Here is a 13,363-nt window from a genome sequence, read left to right as displayed (position 1 = left end):
TTGCTTTGTGTGCAGGTTAATGTACCCTGTAGCATACTTTCTTCAGTGTTGCATTTGTTTTTGTAATGTGTGTCTGCCATTCAAAATCATGTTGAAGTCATATGCCTAAAAATTGTTTCCAGTCAGGCTGCTAATAATGCTGCAGTTTATTGTCATGGAGATGTTGGAGGCTTCCCCCTTTAAACAGAATTTTAGAGAACTTTTTTCGGATTATTTATTACTAGCTTATTTCCTTCAACCAGTCATTTAGCTGGTCTGTAGCTTTATTTACCTCTGCTTGTAGTTGTCCTGAGGTTCTCCCTGTACAAAGGATGCTCTTGTCACCTGCAAAAAAGTATTTATTTGTGACAGTGCTTAGATCTTGTTTGATCACATACAGGAGGAAAAGAATATGCTGAACAATGGATCCTTGAGGGACTCCACTTTTTATTATTCCTGAATCTGAAAAAAAGGTTCTAGTGCTATCATTTAGTTCATGTCTTATTACTACTTTCTGTTTCTGATTTGTTAAGTATGAAGAGATCCATGTTAATGCAGTCTTAAATGCCATACTTTTGGAGCTTTTCCAAGAGGGTTCTGCAGTACAAGATGTCAAAAGCTTTGCTTAGATTTTGTCCACTGCTTCTATAGCATTTTGAAAATTGTAGATGGCACAAGTCAGATTTATTTTTCTAGAAACTATCAGTGAGGATTTTGCTCTTGGCCAGGAATTTCATTAATCTGCTGAACATGACTCCTTCAATATTTTGGCAAAACCTGATAATAAAGTGACTGATCTATAGTTTTTTAACTTTGTTTTTCACCTTTTTTATGAACAGGGATCACTCTGGCAATTTTAAAACAGTCTGGAAAGGTTCCTGTTGAAAAGAATGAACTTATTGCCCGTGCAATGTGTTCTGTAATATTTATAATTATTTCTTTATGATGAAGTTTGGAATACCACCCATTCACCATTTACTGCTTTAACCAATAATTCTGGATGAAGAACTTTCCCCTCAACATGTATGATTCATAAGACAATAAAACAAAGAGCAATGTAAGTTGTGCTGCTTTAATGCTTGTCAATAAATTAAATCTCAATCTTACAAATATATTACAATCTTGAATACAACAGTTACAATTACTTCAGTAACATGAGATTCCATCTATACATATAAAACATCATTACAAGGATTACAGTTAGGATCTCACATTATTTTCTATAGTTCTCCATGGTGTACATTTTAGCTTATTTCAGCTGATTTTTTTTAAAGTGAAAAGTAAAATTTTTCCACAAATTTAAGATTTTATATAATAGGAGAAATTTTATAACAGAGAAATTTAGAAAACATTACGAAACTGATACATTTGCCCCTGCAGGTATGGTGGACACATCCTTACATCCTTTAAAAATACTTTTTTGCTCACCAGTGAGCTACTGTGTTTTGTCTATGATACACTTAAAAAATCATATAAGCAACGAAGAAGTCTACATATGCTACCTGCAAATGTTTGTTGATTTAAAGAGTAAAACAGACGGTTTGTATATGGTCCTTCAAGAGTGTAAGATATTAATCTCCATGTGCATGAAAGTGTTGGTCTTAACAATGTTTATTAAATGTATTTTGTACTCTATTTTTTGCATACTTTCTAATGTCATTTATGACCCATATAAAATGGTTTAAATTAGAGTCTACTAAAATGTAAATTCAATTACAACAAATGTGAGGCAATAAACACAGAATTTTGCTTAAAATACAAAGGAACCTGTATTGAAATTTGTATCAAGTACTTTTTTTAACAGAAACTATACATAGTTTTCGTTTTTTACATGTTTTCTAAATAGTGATACTATTAAAAACATACAGTGGTCAATATCTCCTCATACCAGCTGGAGATGTAAAATCAACACAGTCCCAGGAAAAAGATAACAGAAAGTTGATAGCGAGTACAGCTTGTGCATTGTGGCTGCTTCACATATGCATTACGTCTTCCTTTTTGTTGTTCATTAGCACCCCATCGTTTGACATTCTCACCATTTTGTTGTATTTCTTATATGTAGTCTTCCAATCATAATGTCTTCATTCCGAAGATATATCAGTTATAAATGCTGTTGAGGAGGCCTATGTCCCTGCCAGGTACATTCATGAGTATCACTTATGTGATTTTTGTGCACTTTTGTATTTATATCTGAGAAACAAATGGCTAAATAAAGTAATGCAATAAAGTGAAGAAGTTCCAGACACATGCTTTACTGCTAGACCACTAGGTCCGACAGAGATCAAGATATATATATATATATAAAATAAAAATAAAAAAAAAAATCAGGAAACCCAAAAGTAAGACTTAGAAGCTATGTTACAGGAATAAAACAGGAATACAGCCACACAAAATGCAAAGAAAAAAATTATTGGCTTGAATGTGGTATAGTTTCACACATCTACACTTTTCTGTTGCCACCAGATAATAAATAATCATGTTATAGGAAAACTTGCTGTTCAATTACTGCTGTCTGAGACTGTAGTGTACTGAGACTGCAGCGTAAGAAATGGAAAGAGAGAAACATACAACATGTGTTCCACAATTTCATGTGATGAGGTTTTTGTGTGTGGGGGAGGGGTGGGGGGGGGGGGAGGAGGAGGAGGAAGAGTTTCATGTGGCATCATGGTCATCAGGCTACACCTATGTCTGCATTTCACATTATGTTTTGTGGATGTGATTAGACTCAAATCAAACTTGATCCTGCACAAAACAATGACTTAAAGAGTAGGTCAGAGAGTGAAATATAACTGCTCTAATGATCTTAATATAATCCTTACCATGTTACATGACAGGGTTTAATTCATCATAAAACCACAGTCAGGTAAAATTACGACAAAGGAAAACAAATACTTCCTTTTGTGGTTAGCCTCAATAGCCATTCGTAAGAAAATATTTATGGTTTCCAAGGGGGGCAATCAATCATCAACTGTTAAGTGGTATTTGGAGAATACTGCATTACAGTATCATGAATGGGTATCTAGAGATCACTGCATGTGTCACTTATTCACTGATTAATAAAAGTAAAACAGTGTCAGTATTATTTCAGTTTTGTTCACAGTTACATTATCAAAAAAAAGTTTGATCTAAATGCACGTCATGCATCCAAAAGAAAGCTTGGTAGTATGAACTATTGCAAGGAAGTGCCCATGAGTAATAAATTTAATCACTATTATTATTCAATGAATTTCCAATAATATTAAAACATTTTCTGAATCTTCTCCAGATGGCACATGTGAATGAACATGTCGAATGCGAGAGCAGAAGAAACAGATATAACCTACCTGAGAAGCAGTATAACAGACATGGCAAACTTGATATGAATATCAGTGCAATAAGATTGCAGGTTTTGGAATCCATCACTGGTATTCATTTCCCTCATTTCAAAAAGAAATTTGAAAACTAATTACCATGCTTCTTCCAAACACATAACGACATATGAATGGAAAAATGAATGTATATTTTTTTAACATGATGTTTCAATTTCATTCATTTTGATACTATTATGACACAGAATAAATCTTTGCTGTCAGAAGAAATCTCCGAATGATCTGTCAAATACTTCACTCTGTAGCCACACTTCGTAATGCTGCTTAAAATAGTCAGTGAGTTCAAACGGCTGTCCAAGCACACTTGTTACACAGTGATCCATGGGTTCAAATTCAGGGTCACTTGATCCTGAGCCATATCGTCTACTATTAAACCTGTCAACACAAGAGCGTAAAGCACATTCTTCTGCTTGGAAGTCCCAGGGACGTGCATCTTGATCATTCCCATATGCCCAATCATCATTTAACCGATGTCGAACTTTCTGATAAATTGCACTCATTGTTTTCATGTTTGACTTTCTCCACTGTCTACCCAGATATTTTGTTTGCATCTTCAGTAATTTTAAAACATACAGCTGCATCATTGCATGGCGAACTTTTAGGGTGCGCCTTAAGATTGGTGCTGATTTAAACACGACAAGCATCATGATACGCGAGTGTTTCCATTTTGTTAGTTTATTAAGTATCCTGAGGAGATTGATGCACGAAAATATATTGCGCCATGAATACTGCTGATTCTCTCCAATTTCAAGACTCTCTATAGTCAATTCTGGTTGGTCGCCAATGACACATGCTGGAAAGTCCAAAATAGGAATTGAATTTCTTGCACTTACATACGCGATAATGTTTTGGTTAAAAAATTTCAATACGAGAGGTATACAGTTGGCAAAAACTAAATGCTGTGACATAAATTCAAACTGGTAGATATGATTGATTTTAAAATGTTTTAATAACAAAAGGAGTACTGCTGAAACAGCTTTTACTATGATCTCTTTGTGTCTACTAACATCCATGCCAAGTTTCATGGATTGTAACACAGTCATTGGCATCTCTTCTGGAAGAACATCTGCTAAAATATTTATAGAGTCAGTTTTGGTTTTTGATGTTGGAGCTGCAGCGAGCAGAATTTTAAGTAATGCAATCATGTACTGGGGCAAATTTGGTAACATTCCTTGATATAATACCTCCGTTGGTGTCATTGGAATAGGGGGTTCCACAGTTGATAAAGGATTTCTTGCAATTTCTTCTTCTTTCTGTATCTGTATCTCCGCCAGCGAAGTATACATGTTATGTTTCAGAACCTCAACACCTTCGTGTATTGGATGGGGCAGTCCAGCTAGTGATTCTCTATCGCCTTGTAATGGGAAACCTACAAATTTAACTCTTGTATTTTCAAGAAACATATCGAGATCCTTCTGCCGAGCTTTTGGTGCCCACGGAAGGCCCTTGTTCTTTGATGGAATTGGTGTGCTCGGTCTTGGGCTTGGTGGTTGTGGAACTTCTCCTGCTTCTTCCATTGCCTGTCTTTCTTCAAAGTCACGTACTTCCTCGTCTGCTTGATATGAGGATTCAAATTCCATCCCAGATATTTCATCAAGTGAACTCTGTTTCATTAGACTCCTGCGGAATGGTCGATTGTTTCTTTTTTGATTCTGTGCTTCCAGCAAGTCTGCAGCACTAGCAGGTGGTGACGATGCCCTCATTGTGCGAACTACTTCCATTGTATCTTGTGTTGCACTTAGGCCAGCCTGCTCACGATACTGCTGTTTAAGTTGCCTTAATGTGTCCATACCACCCAACGAAACTAGTATTGTTTTCCACAGCACCAGGAGTACTTTCTTCATAGGAAAATGTGGTGCAGAGCCACTACAGAAACGTGTCACCATACCAAGAAGTTTTACAACCAGCAGCTCGTCCCCCAGGGGATTTCCCAACTCACCTCTGAATGCTTCACGATTTATTTTCCACTGTTCACAATCGTCATCTTGATCCACACGCATAACTTCTATCATTAAATACAAAACGCTTAGTATAATTCTCAAATCTGTTGAATCCGCTAAACTTACTGTAAGTTTTCTGGAGTCCGTTGCAGCCGAAGTACAGTTTTCTATTTCTATATTTAATAGTTCCACAAACGTGCTTAAAACCCCACATTCATAGAGTAACATGATGTTCTTCAAAGACCACTCTTGCTGTTCAGCGTCTGACTGTAGCTCTGCCCAGCAACCCTGCGCCAAATACAGTATACATCGTGCAGCCTTCATACGCAAAGATTTATTTGACACTTCCAACTGGTCTAGCAATTTCATTACAACAGATCTTTGCTGGACTTCCGATAGCTTCTGCCAAAATGGAGCTAACTTATATTCCTTCATTTGATCTTCAAACGCCTTGAGATTATGTTGAAATTCAGGTTGTTCTGTGTAGCTGTACAGTTCCGCGATTTCGTTGATCATATTATCCGCATCGTCGTACACAAAATCAAGATCTGGACATTCAGGACCACCCTCTGAATCTTGCCGTTGTCTATTTAGCAAGTCTCTAAACTTCGTAACTATGCGTTTTCCATTACCGTTTGCATCCATAGCCTCGATTAATACATACAAACAATCACAATCACAATTCAAAACATTAACTTAGGATCTTGACACTCCATAATACTTCAAAACATTGCCAAAGATTTTGACTGTCGAGCAATCGACTTTTCATAAGAGACTTTAAATTTAGAATAGAAACAACGTAAGATATTTAGTAAAATTTTCACCATACCGACGTAAATACTGCTGATTTAATTCAACAGAAAACTGTCAAAACCTATTTAAGTGTACAGCTTCCTTTTTCACAGAAGCGTAGAATTCATTATTATCACAGAAAAATATTTGTGTCGAAAAGTTGTGCGACGGCTAACAATTAATAAACTGATGGCATATTTTAATTGTTTACTGTTCTCTGTCATCACCAGGTTTGAATAAAATTAGGGAACCGTACATTAATAAGACGAATTACTGGTCTTCTGTTGTACGTATTTAAGTGCCATGGCGCCACTGATGTCTTCCAGTTCTTTACCAGAAACGTTTACGTTTTTGTATAACTTAAAATATGATTATGTTACATTTATACTGTAACATCTGCTTTTAGCAGCACAGTCACAGTGTAAAATATCAAACTGCGTTCTATGTGCTGTTCAAAACTGAAAAAAAGCTCACAGTGTCACATGTTTCAACATAAGCTTATGACGAGAGAGGCGCTTTTAGTTCTGTGACTGCGCTGGTAAAAGGCAGTTATTACACTGAAAAGGCCAAGTATTACGTAGCGTGATCTGTTGAAAAAATAATTTTCAAGTAGATTTCACTGACAATATTTCTTCATATTAGTGTCCTGCAGCCATTTGATTCCGATAGTCTCGCACAGCACTGGTTTTGGCAAATAACGATATAGTTTTTAAAGATGTCAATATAGTGGCTGATAGCTATTGTACCATACAACCACAGTATCCTCATCATGACTTCCATTGACAAAATAGACGCATTTGTGTGCACTACATACAGGATCTACAGTACTTATGACTCTGAAATTCACAATTAAGTGCCTGGCAGGGGGTTCATCGAACCACTTCCAAGCTACTTCTCTACCGTTCCACTCTCGAAGAACGCGCGGGGACACAAACGTTTATATATTTCTTTGAGAACTCTGATTCCTCTTATTTTATTATAATGATCATTCCTTCTTATGAACGTGGGCGCCAACAAAAAATTTTCACACTCTGAAGAGAAAACTGGTGATCAAAATTTCATGAGAAAGTTCTGCCAGAACAAAAAACGCCTTTGTCTTAATGATTGTCAAGCCAATTGGCTTATCATATTCGTGGCACTGTCTATGCTGTTTCACGATAGCACAAAACGAGTTGCCTCCCTTTGAACTTTTTTTATGTCCTCTGTCGATCCTAACTGAGGCGGATCCCACACCATACAGCCATACTACACAAGAGGGCGGACAAGCGTAGTGTAAGCAGTCTGTTTAGTGGACCTGTTGCATTTTCTAAGTGTTCTGCTAATGAATTGCAGTCTTTGGTTTGCTTTCCCCTTCAACATTACCCATGCGATCGTTCCAATTTAAGTTAATCATAATTGCAGTCCTCAAATATTTAGTTGAATTTACATCCATTAGATCTGGGTGATTTATTCTGTAAATTATATGTAGATATAGATAATCCTGTGTTGACTGTTTGCCAATAAATCATTTTCTTCAATATTTTTCACAATGTTTGGGCACAGTATATTTTCCAAATCCTACTGCAGATTAGATTAGATTAGATTTACTTTCATTCCAATTGATCCGTAGTGAGGAGGTACTCCAGGATGTAGAACATGTCAGAAAAATAACAATACATGACAAATATTTACAACAATACATGGCAAATATTTACAACAGCAAATCGACATTAGCGATAAGGGTCCGAAATTCAGCGAATTACTCCTATTACCTTCCTTCCTGTTGCGCACTGTGCAAATTTCAGGAACTTCCAACGAGCAAGCAGTTGTATATGATTGACAAATATGGAGCTATTGCATCAGTGTATGCTGAAAGAAACCGGAGTGGTATACCACTTGGACTGGAGGCCCTGTCTTTATTAAGTGCTTTAAGCTGCTGTAGAGGACAAGGGGTTATTTTTAGGAAATATGGTGAGAAATTGTGATTTAGTGTGTTTCAGTGCACGATGCGCCAGCCTTACAGCAGATGGCGGCAAAGGCTGGCCAGCGCGTTATGCAGGTGACACAGTTTTGCAACGAGCGTCGGTATGTGTGTACGTGCGCGACAGCCATCAACAGCCAGAACGCGGCATTAGCAGAATTACGCAGGCGCGGGCCGCGTGTGACGCGGTTGCATTAGACAATTCTTCGAGAACCTTCTAATAAATACAGCGCTGCGTAACCGGCGGATTCAGCAGTGGTCTGCACTATTTAAGGGTATCAGAGGTGGGCGTCGGCATTCGGTTCGCCCGATTGGGCGTTTCGTCGCTGTTACATCGACGTCATCAGTGACGCTGTCCCAGAGGGCTGGCCGGCGGAGGGCATTGCTCACCGCTGCACAGGCGACTCCCGGCGTCGTCACGAGCAGCAGCGTCTGGAGGAGCCGTGCTAGGTCGGGCCTCATGCTGCTAAACTCCTACCGCCTGTGCAGCCGCTGACCGAGCATGACGTCGCGTTCCCCGGGCTGCGTGCATCAGCAGGTCTCCACCATGACACGAGCGGTGGGGCTGAGCTACCGGAAATTGTATTGGAAGAACGAACAATAAAGAGGAAGATTGCTAAAAACAGCCACCTTCTTCTACCCAGCCACGCGTTACAACCCCGACCACATCAGCCGCTCCGGTCATTCAATTACGAGTGGTGTCAGTCGGGCAACCTGCATATCACACACTCCTGTTACAATTGGTGACAGTAGTGGTCTTCTCCCTGGATTTGGAGGAAACTGTGGCTGGTAATCGACGAGGATATGTGGCACCTGAGAAGGGCGACAATGGATTAGCAACTCCTGCAACATGACACATAAGTGCCAATTTTTCGTTTGGTGGTTTGTCTGAACCTGTAGCATAGTCCATCTTCCCTTCCTGTTCTTCTTTCTGGGCTTACTGCAGTCTTGATTTGATAGCTGGTAGTGATGGAACAGTCTGTGTCAGCCGACGTGGCTATTCAACAGCTACTTGAGCGAGTGTCAGAATTAGAGATAGAGCTTGCTCGGTCTAAAGAAGCGAGCAAGAAACGGTTTCCTGTTATTGCAGTAATTCTTGACACTAACGCTGCGTCTTTGGTCATCCCTTTCTCGGGAAAATCTGGGGAGGATGGTATGATTTTTTTTGAGAACCTTAGCACAGGTTCTAAATTGGGAAATTGGGGTGCATAAACACTTTTGCATGTGGCTAAGTTGGAAGCAACTGGGGATGCCAGAGCGTACATTACATGCCATGAAGAATTGAGGGATGCTTGGACATTTGAAGTATTCAAAACAGGGTAGCTGGAAAGATATCAGAGGAAAAATACGTCTACATATTATCGGGAACAATTGAATAGAATGTATCAAAAGAATTCATAAAATTAATGTTAATACCTGTGAGCTAACAGATTCCGATAGGGTTAATGAAACCATTCTGCAGGAAGCTGAGCAGAGGGCACTAGACCCATTTTTGTGGGGAATACAACCCGAAACCTCCCGCAAGATTAGGATGGAATTCCCTAAGACTCTCAATGAGGCAGTCGGAATCGCTGTGGCGTTAGAGGAAGTTGAAGCAGTAACAAAGACGCAGGACAGGAAAGCAGTGTTTAATGCAGAAATAAAATGTTTCAGATGTGGTCGGATGGGACACATTAGACGCGATTGCAAGGAAGTGCAGTGCAGGAAATGCAGACGTTGGGGTCATCGGGAGCGTAATTGCAATGGGTCCTGGCAGAAACATGATAGGAAACCACAAGGTGGTCCTCATCACCCTCAGTTAAATTGGGCAGGGGGTGGTGTGTCCACTGTGCAACACCTCCAGTAAGGATTAATGCTAGTGCAGAATCAGTGGCAGACTTTTTTCTGACCACTTGGTGAGGGGCAGACAGTGCAAATTTTTTTTGGATACCTGGTCTCAGGTACCCGTGGTGAATAGAAATGTACTCGGTAAAGTGGAATTAAAATCACCATGGTGGGCGTTAAGTGGTGTGGGTGGGGGACAGGTGAAGTCACTTGGATCAGTGGTGTTAAACTTCCGAGTGGAAATGAGGAATTTCTAGGTGAAGGTAGAAGTTCTTCCAGTTGTTGGCAGCAGCTATGATTTCATACTCGGATCGGATTTCCTGGTTGCACATCATGCAAAAGTTAACCTGGAACGGCGTACAGTAGAAGTGGGTGGAATTCTATTTCATCTAGGTTCTACGGCCTAAAAACCATTGCTGTCGCAAGGAACCGCCCAGACGTCAGGTGGGCCACCTAAACTGTGTACAAGGTCCCTTAGGGTTAACTAGCAGGGTACTATACAGAAGGGTACAGGGAAAATAATCTGGGTAGATGTTGGAGCTAGCGTGCTGGTAAATTCGTTGTGTGTCGTTGAACCTTTGTCTGAGAATGAGCCGCTGGATAAAATCAAGTGTTTTACGCGCCATAGAGTGTCCTACATGCGGGAGATAGAACGAAAAAAGGATGTGCCTTTCAGTATTGATAATTTTGGCCTTGAAGAGGTGCAGTTAGCATGAGGTACCATAATAACGAATCTGGAGATAATAGGGGAAGATGAACTGGATAAGGATTTCGCAGCAGATTACACAATGCCGGGAGGGTCTGTCAGCTGGTCCGCACTGAGGGGTAAAGGAACACATTTAGAAGGGCAAGACAGAGAAGTCATGGAGAACCATTTGATGGAATACAAAGAGTTATTTAATTTTCAACGTACACTGCCCGCCACACCGTTAGTTCAACATTACATTCCAACTGGGAATGAAGCACCAGTGTATAAATGTCCGTATCGTGATCCAGAAAGTTTACAGCCTGTCATGGAAGAATTTATTAATCAACAGCTTAGGGATGGAATAATAGAAACCAGTAGTAGTCCCTGGTCCGCTCCTGTCGTAATAGTGGGTAAAAAATCACCTGATGGGGGCAAGGCATATCGTTTTTGTTGTGATTATCGTTTCCTGAATCAAAAAACTATATTGGATGCATACCCAATGACTAATATCACTGAAGCTCTGGATAATTTGGGTCAGTGTCGGTACTTCACGACCTTGGGTCTTCGAAGTGGCTACCACCAGTTGGAGGTCGCCCCGGATGACCGACCGAAGACAGCTTTTTCAACACCTACAGATCATTTTCAGTATTGGCGAATGCCTGTCGGACTCAAAAATGCTCCGGCATTTATTTTATTTTATTTGGATGACATAATTGTTTTCTCAAAGTAAATGCAAGAACATGTGCGCCGTTTGCGCAAAGTTTTCGATCGTCTGAAAGCAGCGCAGTTAACTCTTCATATGGAAAAATGTCATTTTTTGTTGCAAGAAGTTCGTTATTTAGGTCATATTATAAGGCAGGAGGGTGCCTGCACGGATCCAAAACTTGCAGACGCGGTAATCAATTTTCCGACACCTACAAAAGTAAAAGTGTAGCAGTCTTATTTAGGCCTCACCAATTTTTACAGGAGGTATATTCTAAAATTTGCGGAAATTGGAAGGCCCCTCATGCAGTTGTTGAAGAAGGGAGCAAAATTTCACTAGTCAGCAGAATGCAAAGAGGCTTTTCAAAAGTTAAAAAATTTGTTAACATCTAGTCCAGTTTTGGCTTTTCCAGACTTTAGTAAACAGTTTATATTATCTTGTGACTCTAGCAATTTTGCTTTGGTTATTGTATTATCTCAGGAAATAGATGGGCGGTAACACCCAATAGCATATGTTTCCAGACAGCTAAACAATGCAGAAAACAACTACTCAACAACCGAAAAGGAGTTATTGGCATTAATTTTCGGAATAACCTATTTCCGGTGTTATTTGTATGGACGACGTTTCAAGGTTATTACTGACCATGCAGCACTGAAGTGGTTGTTAGGGCTTAAAGACCCAATGAGTAGATTAACTAATTGGGTTTTCCATCTCAGTGAGAACGATTTTGAAGTGATTCATCGACCGGGTAAATCGCACAGAAACGCGGATGGTCTGAGTCATAAAGTATGCACCATGGAATGCACAGGAATAAGTGAGAACAAATGGAAGGAGGCACAAACCACTGACGCAGATTGTCAACGATTTACCTCGCAGCAACAGTTCATCGTGGAAGATGGGGTATTGTACCGTAAAACTAGGAACGGTCCACGCATAGTCGTACCAGAAATATTGCGAAGCGAAATTTTAAGGCAAGCACATGATTCAATGTTTTCTTGTCATTTGGGTCGAAGACCAACGGAAAGGAGGGTAGCACAGAGTTATTGGTGGTCAACGTGTAGGCAAGATGTCGATCAGGATGTAAAGAATTGCATTCCGTGTGCTCAACGGGCGGAATTGAGTCATCAGAAAATTGCGTTGCAATGACTACCGGAAGTGGATAGACCTCTCCAATTACTTGGCGTAGATGTCTTGGGACCGTTTGTGCAAACACCAGTGGGTGATCGCTGTGTTTAAACAATAATAGATCATTTTCGCGCTATGTGTCCATGACAGCTATTACGGACCTTCAAGCCGAATCAGTGGCTCACGGCATGGTACATCAATGGATGTCGAAATTCGGAACACCTGTAACTACAAACTTTATGTCCGATTTGATGAAACAGTTAAGCAAGTTGTTGCATGTAAAGAAATTGAGAACGAGTGCGTTACACGTACAGGGTAATGGTCGGACCGAGAGAGTTCATTGTACAATAGCCAAGATGTTAAGTTATGTAAATTCGCAACACAACAATTGGGATACCCTATTGGCGTTTGTAACAGCGGCGTATAACTCAAAAGTGCATGAAAGTACTGGATTGTCTCTGTATGAAGTACTGTTCGGTCAGAAGATGCCATCTCTGTTTGAATTGCTCAAGACCCCCACCAGGAACCGATATTTTGGCTGTTAAGGATTTATCCACAAAGTTGAAAACAATCTGGCGGCAGGTGAAAAACATGAACACTAAAGCATTAGAGAGACAGGACAAAGTTCACAATAGAAAGGCAGCTTTACCCAAATATCATGTAGGACAATGGGTGATGATGACTAATCCGTATGTGCCAAAAGGCAAAACGAAAAAATTTGTATCCTGTTACCAAGGTCCTTTCCAGGTGATCGAGATGACATCGCCGGTGAATGTAAAATTACAGCTTCCAACTCGCTCTACTATTGTGCGTGTGAGCTGAATTAGGCCTTTCAAGGGGAATTTTGAGGAATTTCCTTCATTGTCTGCAGTAACTTCTAGTGGAGAGAAAGATGAATCTAGGAAAAAGAATAAGAAAGGAGTAGATAAACAAGAGACGCGATCAGACATGCTATTATGCTCTTAGGCCACGCGTAAAAAGGAA

General features: G+C 39.9%; 1 protein-coding gene across 1 annotated transcript; it reads right to left on the bottom strand.

Annotated features, from left to right (window-relative positions):
• Nucleotides 1-1,037: 1,037 nt before the first annotated feature.
• On the bottom strand, nucleotides 1,038-6,000 carry LOC126452258 (striatin-interacting protein 1-like). The gene has a single exon (XM_050091050.1). The coding sequence runs from the start codon at nucleotides 5,930-5,932 to the stop codon at nucleotides 3,548-3,550; it is 2,385 nt and encodes a 794-aa protein (XP_049947007.1). The 5' UTR covers nucleotides 5,933-6,000; the 3' UTR covers nucleotides 1,038-3,547.
• Between the last annotated feature and the right edge of the window lie 7,363 nt (nucleotides 6,001-13,363).

Source organism: Schistocerca serialis, unplaced genomic scaffold (genome assembly GCF_023864345.2).
Source record: "Schistocerca serialis cubense isolate TAMUIC-IGC-003099 unplaced genomic scaffold, iqSchSeri2.2 HiC_scaffold_843, whole genome shotgun sequence".
Classification (NCBI taxonomy): Eukaryota; Metazoa; Arthropoda; class Insecta; order Orthoptera; family Acrididae; genus Schistocerca; species Schistocerca serialis.
Note: the sequence above shows the minus strand (reverse complement) of the source record. Positions and strands in the feature narration are given on the sequence as shown.